This window comes from Lagenorhynchus albirostris, chromosome 14, assembly GCF_949774975.1.
Source record: "Lagenorhynchus albirostris chromosome 14, mLagAlb1.1, whole genome shotgun sequence".
NCBI lineage: Eukaryota > Metazoa > Chordata > Mammalia > Artiodactyla > Delphinidae > Lagenorhynchus > Lagenorhynchus albirostris.
In genome coordinates this window covers 18627351-18641594 of record NC_083108.1, presented here as the reverse complement: position 1 = coordinate 18641594, position 14244 = coordinate 18627351, and the positions used below count along the sequence as shown (strand labels likewise).

The 14244-nt window shown below is 39.2% G+C and overlaps 1 protein-coding gene across 9 annotated transcripts in view; it reads right to left on the bottom strand.

The window, feature by feature from the left end:
* Positions 1-13579, bottom strand: part of TCF4 (transcription factor 4) — a 356515-nt gene extending 342936 nt beyond the window's left edge. For 7 of the 9 annotated variants that reach the window (XM_060121916.1, XM_060121920.1, XM_060121919.1 and 4 more), the window contains exons 1-3: positions 11879-11988; positions 10859-10950; positions 9127-9199 (exon numbers count right to left, since the gene is read on the bottom strand). In XM_060121916.1, coding sequence (XP_059977899.1) covers positions 9127-9199; positions 10859-10930 — 145 coding nt within the window. In that variant the 5' untranslated portion in view covers positions 10931-10950; positions 11879-11988. Of the gene's footprint in view, positions 1-9126; positions 9200-10858; positions 10951-11878; positions 11989-12291; positions 12423-13112 lie in introns of those variants that run through there. The other 2 variants (XM_060121917.1, XM_060121923.1) reach the window with 2 other exon arrangements.
* Between the last annotated feature and the right edge of the window lie 665 nt (positions 13580-14244).

Here is a 14244-nt window from a genome sequence, read left to right as displayed (position 1 = left end):
AATCTTGAAACGTGATTACCACCTGATGACCAAAATGTTTTCTCTCTGAGTTTAAAGGTGAAGGGTTGCAAAATATTCCCAACATGAATCCTTTATGTTCGAAAGTGAAGAAAAAGTTTGGGGAAGACACAGGTTCGAAACTGACATTTTTTTAAAAAAAATGGGTAAAGGGGTCTAGAATATGCCCTTTGTCGAAAAAATCTTGTTTCTATTCTGTAGCAAACATTCATTAATAAATTCCTCCTATGTCAATTCCAACTAGAACTTGAATTGTTGGCTTCAACTGGAAACTGGAATCACTGAAACAGTAGGAGGTCACAGAGGGAAAGACACTGTAATGTGACCAATACTCAAGGAGAGGGTGGTATTTACGTATTTTTCCTATGTGTGATGTCAGTATGACACATTATATTCACTTTGCCAATATGAAACAGCTATTTAACGGCAAACATGGCAAGAGAATCTAGATTGCCAGAATTCAGTTAAATAAATCATTTTCTCCAAATTAGCTTAAAATTTCCACTGCTGAATGATACAATAGGAAGAGTTTGGAACTGGGAACACCTAAATCTTGATTTCCACGCTGCCACTACCATTAAAAACATATATTTGGGGAAGGAACTGGATTATCTCAAAGGGAAATCCCAAAACCAGAAAAGGAAAAAAAAAAAAGGCACCCAAGACAGGAATGTGTGCCTGGAGGTGACTGAGGTGCCTAGACCATAACTGAGTCCACTGCCAAGCTGAGGAACCTGCTCTTTCATCCACCCTTTGCAATGGCCTTCCTCTGTGCCTGGTTCACAGTGATCTTGATATAAAAGGCTCCGTCCCAATGCCCCATGTCAAAATACTCCTCCTCTTTCAAGAATCAGAGTCGATTTGTCCATGAAACCTTCATCATTAAGTTCCCCCAGCAAGAAATAAGTTTTTCTTTACCTAAACTCCCACCATGTTAATGACACTTGTCTTCTGGACACTGAGTATTAATTAAACATGTACATTTCTATTCTTTCCTGTCAAAATACATGCCCTCTCAGGGCAGGGCCTTGCTCCCACAAAGCCCTCTGAGTCCTATAATTGCTAACGCAGGGGATGTGTACATAGCATGTACTAAAAATATATATTAGATGAACCATCAATAAGAATTATGATAGGTAGATAAAAAATAACTGGCTAGATAGACACAACCAATATCCCATCTCCACCGGCTACATATTAAAACCCGAGGGGCTAAACTGAAGCTATGCTATGAGTCTCCAGATAATGATATAAATAAATAGACCTTTCTAAACCATTCATTATCAATTTTTACTCATCTTAAGTGGATATAAAAGTAATTACTGACAAGATATGCAAATGTGCGTGTTTTTCATCTTGCTCTTCAGCATTTTACACAAGATGAAAACTGGAGTGTCCAGAGCTATCATTTCAATATCTTCCTTCACAGAAGGTAGGTCTTTCCCTAGTTTAAAAGTCCTCAAAATGCCCTGGAGTTAAGTCTTGGCTTGGGAGATTTTAGATACAAAACCTTCCATTTGGATGCCTTTCAGCTAAGTACCCCAAAAGGGAATGTTTATATTAATGGAAGATGAAAGCAAGGAAGAACATTCTAAAAGGTATTCCGTAATGGGGCTTTGTCACCACCTTCTCTGTTTTATTGGGAAAATAGTCTTTTCCCGGGAGGCTGAAAGTTTCTATGCCAATCACCAGTCTCGTTTAACTATGTGAACTTAAAAATGTCAGAGAAAAAAAAATTCGTAATGGAAATGCTGACATGCTATGAAGTCAAGAGGCACAAGCAGGTGCTCCTGTAACCCAGGGTCATAATTCAATCAAGCTGTATTTTGACGTCATCTGTTACAGAAAAAAACCAAATGGTTTATGAACAGCACCAGAACCCCCAAGATTAAATTACAGCCCTGATATTTAATCAGGGGTCTTACTTTGTTATTTTTAATAACACAATACATTTTAACAGTTATTCGTCAACTGCCTTAGCCAAATTAGAGCATGTGATGACAAGTGAGCTGGACTACGTTGTCCATCTCTCACGATCTGAACTTTTATTATTTTTCAGAAATGGAAGATTATACAAGTTTTCCTCCTCTAAAGAAACATACAGTTGGTACCAACGGATTGAGTCCAAACCTTAATTAAAAGCAGCATGGGGTCCCTGAGCAGCAGGTCAGGACATCTGTATTTGTGTCCTATTATAGCCCATAACCAACTGTATGATTTGGGCAAAAGACATTTAACCCTCCCAAACCTTAGCTCTTTAACCAAAAAAAAAATCATAGAACATCTCTAAAGTCTCCTGGTAAGTCTAAATTTCTATAAATCCTTTACTTGAAAGGCAATCTTGTGGAGTTTCTTTGGGATTCCCTGAGGAAAGAAGGGCAAAATTTTTATAGCTGAAAAGACAATGAATTTTTAATTTAATTAAAAAATCACTCTGATCGAAGAGGCATTTGTCAGCTAAAAATTTTAGGGGCAACATCAATGTCAGCAAACGAAACAGGTTCTTTAAAAAGTAATGTACAAATACTGCTGAACGTGTGAAGGGTTGTTTGCAAAACAGATCAATACAGGCACATCCAACAATGGATTGCAGTTAATAAACCGCATATAATAATTACCACCAATGGCAGTTTAGAAAGTCATTCATTAAATGTTAATTGTCACACAAAAGTACAAAAGCAGCCATTTGAACAATCGAGTGGCTGCACCTTTAAATAGAATACTTTCTTACAGCCCTGAAGTTCCTCCGTATAAACTGATTCTAAACACACCTGGCCATCTGATATGCTGATTAACTGGGCCTCTATTTATTGTTGAAATGAAAGCAAATATGACAACCTTTTTCAACACTTTTGCTACTCCTTTGAGCCTGATTAAAAATATATATATAAATATATATGTAAAACTTATAGAAAGTGTCAACCAATCTTCTCTAAAGATTAAACTGTTATTTCTCTTACATCTCTCATAAGCATTAAGAGACATATGGTTGAAAATTACCCACCTAAACCTCATGTGCCTACATCAGTGCTGAGTCTAAGTGGGATCACAGATTTATAAAATGGATAACCCATGTGTAAGCTTATAAACTTGGCGGTCAATTTTGAAAACTTTATTCAGAGTAATAAACCGGTGACAAAAATAAATAAAGCCTTTAAAAAAAATAACTTTGATGTGCTTTGCTTTACTTTCTCTAATACTCAGCACCATCTAATTAACTTGGAAGAACACCTGGTCATAAAAAAATAGCTCATAAAAGACAAAAAATAAGGAAGGAAGGGATTTTTTTTCTGTTCCTACCTAGCTTCATTTCGATGCTTTGTGCAAAATCTGACTTACCCAACATATAGGTATAAGGTCTAAAGGTTTGGCCAAGAACATTTTGGTTCAAGACTTGTAAACTGAAGAACATTTCAAAACACACCATGTTCCTTATTAGACAACTTCAGATCTGTTATCTTGGCTTATGGGAACAGATCTAAATAGCATCATAACACTAAACGTTGCAGCCTGGGGCCACCAGGACTCAACTCTCTGCCTTGGACGAGGCTGCAAACTTCCAATATAAAATGTAGTTTACCATTAGGAGTAAATGTTTGATCTGTAAAGCTTCCAAAATTACTTTGTTTATCATAGCAGATGAAAGCAAAAAGGAATAATTTTAAGCTCAAAACAAAACTGTTTATATGACAGTCTTTACTGCTCCATGATTCTAAGCATTTAAGACAGATTCGAGCAATTAACAGCATAAACTTCCATTACATAGTTCTATTATATATGTTTATGTGACTTAGCTGTTCATCTGTTATTTAAGTGATTTCCTCATTACAATAGTAGGGTAAAGATAATTTGCTGATGCCGTCAAAAATGTTAAGCATTTCAGGCTCAACAGATCTTGGATCCCTACGCTTGTTTAATGCATTTTATTTACTTAAGTCAATGTCAAATAGAGTACTGCTTCTTCCTTCTGATTTAGAAAACGTAACATTTTAAGCACATGTCTGATAATAGACATATCAAAACTTCAAAACTGCTTATTTTAGTGATGTAGATAGAATTCAGGGTTTTTGTTCTTGAATATTAAGTTTCAAAGATCTAACAAGGAACTGCAAAACTTTTTTTTACAGTTAAAAGATAGGAAACCTTTTTTTTTTTTTAGGTATTAACAGAGCAAGCTTGGTTACCTCAACTTTTGGTTTGACTAGGTACATTAAAATAATTGGAAACAAAATATTTTCACTGGTACCCAAGCAGACTGTCCATTTACAATAGAACCAAAACACAACTTTGAAACTACCTACTATATTTTCCTTGTTAAAAAAATAATAAAAATATGAGAGAGATACTAAGTCACATTGAAATCCAACATAAACTAGAAGCTTAGTTTGGATAAGAAAGCAGGAAAAATAATGGACATGGTTTATACCATTATCTTAAACATATTTTTTAAAAATGTTTATCTACTGTAAAGATCAGGAACAGTATTGCACACCAAGCCTCAATAATATATCCTTAAGCCTATAAGATATTGAAATAATAAGCTATATCTGACTCTGTGTCCGTGTGTGTGTCCGTGTGTGTCCGTGTGTGTGTGTGTGTGTGTGTGTGTGTGTGTGTGTGTGTGTGTGTGTGTGTGTGTGTGTGTGTGTCTCAAAAGACACTGAGCTAGGCAGACCAGGCAGACCTGGGTTTAGAACCTGATTCATTCTGGCTGCCTTGAGGGTGAGTAGTTTACCATCTCTGAATCTCAGTTTCCTCATTTATAACTTGAGCATGGTAATCCTGGCATCTCACTGGGTTCTTGTGAGGATTTAAAAAATACAAGAATATAAAGTGCATAGTACACCACTTGGCATAGTAAGAAGCACTTTAATTCTGTCAGTGTCATGCCCATCCACCCCTGTTAGTCAATCTAACATCTTGCAAATAGTCACAGGCCAAATCAGGCAAAAGAGAATGATCAACAATCCAAAATTCAGCTCCAAACCTTAAAAAGCATTCAAAGGGCACATGTGCACTTAGAAGAATTTGTAGGCACAAAGATCAGCACACAAATCCTGATACCCTATTATGCAAAATACAAATTTAGAAAAACATAGCAGTGAAACCAATATTACTCCAATAAAAGGATTTGCAGGGCCATACAAAATTAGCAAATCAAAACTTGTTTCTTAGATTAGCAAATAAAGGCATAGTTCAGAACCTCTTAACTTGGGCCTCAGTTTTCTTTGTACAATGAAGGCACTGGGCTGTCTCTTTCTAAGGGGTTCAATCCCCCAAATTCTATGATTCTAACAGAATGGATTTAATGCCACTTTGCTTATTTTGTAACCTGTTAAATTATTCTGCATTTTATAAAAGCCATACAACCACTATGAACTGCACTATAATAGTAAGGCTGTTTAAAACACACACACACACACACACACACAATTAAATAAGTGTACTCCACAAATACCTTTAAGGGAGACCATTTGTTTTTTCACGCCATAATCATGAACTCAAACTGTACGGATGGATATTAATTCAGAATGCTGACCATTTGAATTTTCTCTGTGATACAGAACTACCCATTGGAGCGATTTATTTTTTCTTACTGAATTTACCAAACTGATGTGTCATTTGGGTGTCATGTGGGTATCAGTAAAATAACTTGTGTGAATGTCAAGAAATGTTTTTTCTCTTCCAAAAATGACCATGACAGGGATGTGGTGTGTTTTACTGCTGCTCTTAATTGTTAAAACACCCATCCATTTGGCACCTTTAACAAATGCTGAACACCTAAGTAAAACTAAACAGTTACGGGGGAAAAGGCTCAACTTTTAAACTAAGGGAGGAAGATGTAGGATCCGTCACAGACTAACTGTAAATACATGTAACAGATGTGACCAGGGCTGTTGTTGAGTATGGATAATTTTAGAGCCCCAACTTTAAAACTACTTTGTAAAAGATGCCAAAGCTAGTATGTTTATCTTTTGCTCATGAAAGACTCAAAGGTAACCAAAGAAACTGTAGTTTTGTTATATTAGAAAATTAAACCCCTGTTCATCAATAAATTATAGACTCTAGGTGAATTTTTTTTTCTTCTGGTAACTTTGCCGTCCTACTTTTTAATGAGAAAAATTTTCCAATCATCCAGGCATGTGGATGCTTTTAGCTAGTTTCAAGATCAATGATATAATGGATCTGAAATCCCTTTATATAAGTCACCATATAGGTTTCAAATATTTCTTAAAAATAATTCCAGAACCCACCAATTCTCCCCGTTAAGGTCATCCAAGCTCTGAACTATCATGGCTGAATTGTTTTAGTGCTCTCTGCTGAACACCTGCAAACATCAAACAAAAACTGCTGGTCCTTTCCTGGGTTGACAAAAGCCTTTCATGTGAAAAATGCTCCCTGGGAATGTCAGGCTGTAGCTCAGGTTACATTCCATTCTCCCTAGCAGCCTCACCATTTCTTAAGGTGGTAGGAAAAACCATGTTTGTGAAATGAAAGATTAAAGGCAATATGGCCACACTTTTTTTAATTCTCACATTGCAAATCACGAAGGAGCGCCCTATATGAATGGAATCCACAGCTACTGAGAACTTTAAGCATGAAACATTACCATGCCTCACTCTGAAAAAACAGAGCTGGTTTTTCCAATATGAACAGTTCACTTATACTTTAGACCTTTTTTCTCTGGACCCAGGTTTCAAAGCTACCCATGGAAGTGACATCTGAGCACCCTTGGGACAATGGATATTAACCTGATGTACAGTTAGAAAATTATTTCTCAGTCCAAAGTTTCCTAGTTCATCCTTCCAGGAGCAAAATGCAGTTTTCCTCATTTTTTTTTTTAATTTGTTATGCTTTAAAAGGGACTTATCTTTGTTATTGAGTGGAAACAAAGCCACCTAACTGTGTCTTGGACAGATGAGAAAAATCAACACTCCAATCTGTACTGTGTATATTATAGTCCCCATCATACTGCACTGGATGAATACCCTGCATTTTCAATCCAGCAGCGAGAACAAAATCGGCACTACACTTTTTACCTTTACAAGTAAACATTTGGGCCTGAAAACTACACCTCTGGTACGACGTCACTTAAAGTTTAACACCTTAAAAATAATCACAGCATATTCATTGGAAATATCACAACACGTCTCACTAAGGATGAAGCCTCTGTCTAGGTTTACGTATACAGATATACTGTCTTAAGAACTCTGTAAGTTTCAGTATATGATCATTTTCCAAAATGCATTAATACATATTCATACTTATTCACCCTACACTCTGTAAACACTTAAACATCATAGCAAGGACTTCATTTAAATGTGAACATAGAAAAGGGACCAGATGCACAGTTATCTTTTTAAATGTAACACAATTTCATGCTTCTAAATCACCTTACTTTATTAAACTATAACTAAGCTGATATACTTAATTATTCCAAATGTGTCAATTTTTACAAAGTACAAAAGAGTATTTTTGCACTGACTCTGAAAGCAGTCTATCTCTGAGCCTTTCTGACATAATCTACTTTCAGATTTCAACTGAATATACATTTTCTTAAGGAAAATCATGAAGAAAGTTACTGTCAGAGATAAAGTTAGCAACTGTTTTGATACTGTCTAACATGAAAAATTAATCTGCCTACATGAGATACTTGTACTCATCTTTCCTTCAAAGTTGTATAGAGAACACGATAAAGAAATTTGGAAGATACAATACGAATACAACAACAAAAAAAATTTTAAGTCCCAAATGAAAATTATAACAGGGTCCAGGACAGTAAAACACAAACATATGGTCAGTAGCCCTTTTAATCAAAGTGGACCCCCCAAAATAAAAGATAAAATGTAACTATAGGAGGCATCTCATATTTCACAAATCAAGTTGTAGAGATAAAAAATCCCTTAGACTTATGGGGGCCAGCAAAAGGAGAAGTAACTTATCTAGAAATGAGCAACTTTTAAATGCCATTAATTTTATTTAAAAAATACCAATTATACAAATCACAAAGATGAACAGATTTCTTTCACTGCTACAACACCAAATGAATATTAAGAGATGTGAAATTACCTTCAATAGCTAACAGACAATTCCACTGGTATCTCACAACTAAACGATGTCAACATTTACCAGTCTGACTTAAGAACAGGACTCTGTCTAATGTCCTGTTATGTACCACTGCCAGAACTCCTAAAATACTACAGCTGTTTAACAAGCATAAATGGATTTAAGCCTTGAACCTAAAGGAGAGCAATGTATGCCTCCTTCTGATATGAAATTCACTAGACAAAAAAAATACGTTTTAAACGAATAGCATATTTTCAGTTTTCACTTTTAATAAGAGACCTTCAGAGAGTCCCCTATTAAAACTCCTCCTTAGATACCAGATAATCACTGCACACACAGATTCCTTTGTGAATAGCGCTAACGTCTTTTTAAAGCATCAGCCAAAGACCTTTCATTTATAAAATGTAAAAGTCCTTCCAAATTTGCAACTTTAAATATAGAAAAATTCATTGCACAAGTAAATTCTTAAAAAAAAAAAAAAGCTGAAGCACCAAAAAGGATATTTTAAATATAAATGAATTCATATTTCGCTCTCAGATTAGCAGGAGTCTCTCTATTTACAGCTATGGTTTACTACACAGCATTCATCTGCAAAATTAAGCGCTCATTTCTTTAAAAGGGTTAATTATACATAGTACCCAATAAAATTGATATTATTTACAAGGGATTTGCCCTTTTCATGAAAGTTAGATTTTTCCCTCTATTTTCAAATAAGGAAACATTAATTTATTCCCCCATGTTAACACTGCCTTATCTTCACGTGTTTGATTACAATTGTATCAGAAATTTGCTTTTAAAGTAAGTGATGAATTCTGAGACAGTTTCCTTGATTTTTTTTTTTTTAAAAACCCTACTTCTAATTTTGCAAAAGATAACATTTTTGCCTAAGTTATACCACTAATGGATAATGAAATAACCATATCATTACAGGCTAAAATTTCAATGACTTTTTCAGAACACTTCAACAGAGCCAAAAATATACCATGAGTGAATAAACAGCTAAGAACATTTAACTACACACTAAGAAAAGAATTTACATACTTGAGCCAGTAAAATGTCCACTCGCCAAAGAAGTTGGTCCATTTTTCCCACTGCTCACAGGAGGTGAAAACATCTAAAAGAAACAAAGAAACATTACTGTTGAAAAGACGACATTTGTGCCTTCAGAGTTCATCAAAGATCTTTCATACTCTCCCTATACAATATACAGTTTATGCTAAGGGCTCATTTTAGTAAAATACATCACCATCCAACTTAAAACGAAAACAGGCACAACATTACCAATCACTCTCCCCCCACCCCAACCTTAACCACTGTTTTCTTTTTCCTCAGGTTCATTAGATCGCCAGAACTAGGTAGGACTACATTTTAAACCAACACAGTCCCCATGATGTGAACAAGATTCAGTTCGGAGGGCAGCAAGCTCTCTAGAAAACACTAGTTTTACAAAAGAGAAGAAAGTTGCTTGTTTTATATTGAAAACCTTGGCCATAAACGTGGCAATGTCCATTTCCATCCCGTATAGGATTTGCCTGTCATATGTGAACCCAAATAAAAATAAAAGTGCCACCTGCACTAAATTCTCATTTCGTCTCTAACGTGAGAGCAATTTGAAGCAAGACTCTCTCTCCCTCTCTCTTTCTCTGCTTCTCTCTCTCTCTCTCTCTCTCTCTCTCACTCTCTCTCTCTCTTTCACTCTCTCTCTCTCCAGCATTTATTTCGACCCTAATTGGTTTCCCTCTTCTTCGACGTATCTAGTGGATAATGCGCACCTTCCCTGAGTCAGAGCCTGCAAAAAGCAAAGAAACGAATGGAGAAAGTGCAGCAAGCAGAAAGGGGGCTACAAAGCTGCCTAGGGCCACGTTTCCTGGCAAAACTTCCGAAAGCCATTTCTCCAAAAGGTCTAGAAGAGAAGCAGCAGCAGCAGCAATAGCAGCAGTAGCGGCAGCAGCAGCAGCAACATGAAAGAGCCCCACTTAGAAGGCGGTTTGGATTTTATTTGTGTGTTTTGTGGATTCTTTTTATTTTGCTTTGCAAATGCATCTTACACCAAACTCATCTGGCATTAAAAATGAATTATTTCCCCTGACATGTTTGGGACTTGGTATGGGGAAGGGAAGCAAAGGGATGGAGAAGGACCAAGTTCCGTCATAAAACTCCACAAGTGTGTAAGTTCTGCTTTGTGCTGATCTCACGACTCCGAGATTTACAAAGACCGTCTAAAGGGTTCTAAAGAATGTATGCTCAGCACATGCACACGAGTTTTCAGAATCCCAGGAAAAGATGTAATGAGGAGGACTACAGGTCCTACTAATCCAAAGGATCATCAGTTTAAAACTTTGAGACAACTGGGGTCTCCTATTTTCTCTTTTCCATTTTCAGAAAAAATAAATAAATAAAATGAGTAGTGCACAAAGTATCAGTACTCTCAGTGTTCAGATAAGGTCAAGTTTAGGGGTGGTTTACAGTTTTAGGGGTGTCTGTTTTTCCCTTCCATTGGAGTGAGACTCCATTATTTGGGGGATTCGGTGGGTAGGGAATTCAAAAGCAAGTAATTAAGACTCTGAAAAAAAAAGCCTGAATCGTCCATCACACCCAAAAATTGTAGTTAAAAACTTATCAAAAAGACCTTCATGTTTACCAAGGACTCAGCCAATTAAAAATTATTCCTGTCCTTTAGATTATTATTGGTTTCTAGCTCAAAGTGTTTGGGTTTTTTGTTTTGTTTTGTTTTGTTTCACAGCTGTTGTTAGTTTCCACCGTTCTTTCTTACCGCACTGAAATCCAGTAAATCACTCAGCTCTTTGTCCGTCCCTAAGGCAGCCATTCGCTGTTGGTGATGCATTTTAGCAAAATCACACAAACCTAGAAACATGGAAATAACCGCAATCAGAAAATCCAGTCCCAATCCTTGGAGAAAACACAATCGGATTTTTGGAGACTGGGGGGGTTGTGGGGTAGGGATGTGAGGGCGGATGGGAATAAGGTAGAAAGGAGGGAGGGACAGGAGAGTTGTTTTTTGTTGCTTTTTTTTTAAAGAAGGAATAGGCAGCAATAGCAAAAAAAACAAAAAAAAAAAAACAAAAAACTGCTATTGATATTGTATTTCCAAAGAGACGATCAAAACTGGTAACATCCACTATAAAACCAAATCCGGGAAGAAAAAAAAAAAAAAAGCCGCTCTTCAGCGCATCATTTTATGCAACAGGAGGTAGAGCGAGAAATGAATGGATCCCAGAGAAAAGAGAAACTACTCAGAACGATCCGGTCTCAACTTTCCCCCCACCCCCCCACACACACTCACACACACGCACACACGCTCACACACACGCTCACACACACACACCACTCCCCTCTGCGTTTCAAAGTAGCTATAAAGAAATTAAAGATGAGCGTCTCTGGAGTGAAAACACGTCCAAAGGGGGAGGGGTGACAGGGTCGACGAAAGCGGGGCGGGGGGGAGGGAAGCGGAGTGGAGGGTCGGGTCCCGTAATGGTCCAGCACCCTAATTTGTGAAAGAAAGGGTTGTAAAAATTAAAGTCAGGGCCTTGGCAAAGTCATCGGTCTCTCCAAGTGGCACTGCCGGGGAGGGGGGGCCGAGGGGGGGTAGGGACGAGGGGGAGGGAAGAGGCGCGGGAGAGGAAGGGGTGTCTCCAGGGGGAGCGCCGGGAGCCGGGAGCCCGCGGCACGGGAGGCGCGGAGCCGCGTGCGGGGCCGCCAAGCCCGAGCCCCACGCCGACCGGCGCACCAGCCCCGCCGAGCCCCGCCGAGCCCCGCCGGCGCCGGTACCTACCGCCCGCGCGCGAGAAGGGGCTCTCCGTGCACCGCCGGCGCCGAGGCGGCGTTCATGTCTAACCACCGCCTCTACCTCCTCCGCCTGCGCCCGCGCCCGCTCCTTCCCCGCCGCCGCCGCCGCCGCCGCCACTACAGATCCGCAGACACACAGCCAAGATCCCTGACTCTTAACACCAACTCTCTTCTCCGGGGAGGGGAGGGGACGAGGGAAGGGGGGGAGGGGGAAACACGCAGAGGCGCACGGAATTGCAAGTTCAGCAAAGAAATGGGTGGGGGGCCTCCGGCGGGGAGACGCGGCTCGCTCGGGTCGGGCTGGCTGGGATGCACCCCCCCCCCGGAGAAAAAAAATCTCAACACCTCCCCCGCCGCGCAAAAAAAAAAAAAAAATACAAACGAAATTTCATCGAGCACCTCATTTTCCCTCAGAACGTCAGTTACAATCTGAAGCCTGAACAGTTCAGTTTTTGCCCGTTTCATCCATCGGAGGCACTTTGAAATTTATTCGAGTTTACATCCCCTCCTTTCTTTCTCTGACTCTCGTTCCCTCTCACTCACACATCCACACACGGCAAAGCAAGTTTATACTAGGCTGCAAATACACGTGATGCAAAAAGACTTTGCCAAGAGGAACAATATTTTTCTTTTCCAGATATAAACCAAGCCACATTTTGCTGGGGAGATTTTCATGTCGGTAGTTCTGCGTTGGGGGCGAAACCTAAATTACATACGTTTTTTTCCCCTCCCTTTTAAGTCACAGAATAGTATAGCTGCAAACTTCAACAACAACAACAAAAAAGGCAATTTTTGAGGGTGGATGTTGTTTTGTTTTTACACTTGAGTTCCTAGGCATGCTAAGTCCCCGTTCGCCAGCACTTTAAGTTTTTAATTCAACATTTACCATTACAGGCCCTGCATGCTCTTAAAACATACTTTTTCACATCACTTTTTAGGATAAAAATTAAGCTGCATAATTCTATCGTTTTGTAATAACAAGCGTACTTTATCCAGTATATGCAACATACGCTATTTTAACGTGTGTTAAAATACACATTCTATAAACCCTGTTATTGCTAGATGTGCGAGTACATACACAAAATGCATGCACACACTTTTTCCCATTGGCGATTATTTAATAGGTTGTTCCTTTTGTTTTAATAAAACACTGGGATCGACATTTAAAATATTAAATTCAATTACAAACAGTTTACTCTGACAGCAAATTGTAACGTTACCTTAAATGGCCACAAATATGCTCACAATATTCCAAGGAAAGTGACTTTAAAAAGAGAGACAAAAATCTTCTGCAAGTACTTAGTATCTCACATGTGTATCCCCCAAAAAAGTATTTTAACTGGTACTCAGTTCTGCTCCAGGGATATCCACAGAATACAAGATTATGCACCTGGCTCTGGTTTTTGCATATTCCACCATAAAACCGCAACAAAATTCCCTCCCCCAAAAAAGAAATCATTAAAAAAAAATCCAACAACTTTTTCTTATTGTTTATAAAAAAATATCAACACAGGATAGTTATAATTTTTCCTCAAACAAATCTTGTTGGTGGTTTTTTTTTTCTTCTCCTCTTATAAAGGCTTAAACTTGTTCCAAGTTTAGAGGTGTCTCATCATCATCATCCTCCTCCTCCTGATCATCACCATTGACTCCCCCGTGGAGTCACATTGATAATAATAGGTTTCCCTGAAAGATACATTGTAATCCATTCACATCCGGGCACTGCGGACTTATAAAGAGAAGGCGCTGCGGCCGTGGCTGCTCCTCCAGACAATGACTGGGGAGGGGCGGGGCGGGAGCGGGCAACCATAGAGTAGTAAACAGAGTGCCTAGAGAGGCGACCAAGATGGCGACGCGTGCGGGCCACGCCTCCTCCGGGAAAGGAGGCGGGTGGCGGGGTTCGGGCGGGTGTCGTGCGTGGGCCAGACCTGTAAGGGCTCTCGAGGCGGCGTCCGTGTTCACGCGCGTTGCTTCTTGTTCCCGGTCCTTGCCTCTGTTCTTTGACTCAAAAGTGTAGTTTCTAAATAAATTAAGGAATTAAACTCCAAAGACCTGCGCGGAGGAGTCGGAGTCAGTGAGGGAGGCTCGGGAGAGGGAGGCCTCCCCGACGGAAAGCCGGAGCCTGGTTCTCCCGTAGTGTGGAGCCGGCCCTCTTAGCGAGACTCGGGCGGCGTGGAGAGAGCCCTCTGAGCCGAGGTGTAGCTCCTGGGCCTGGAGGGAGATGTGGGTCCTCTCCTAAACCACCCGCATCCATCTTCTGCTTGGCCCCTGGAAAGTGAGAACTGTCTAAGTCCCGGAAGTCCACACTTGGAAAAGACGTTCGTTTATTCCCGTGTAGGCTTAGATCGATTC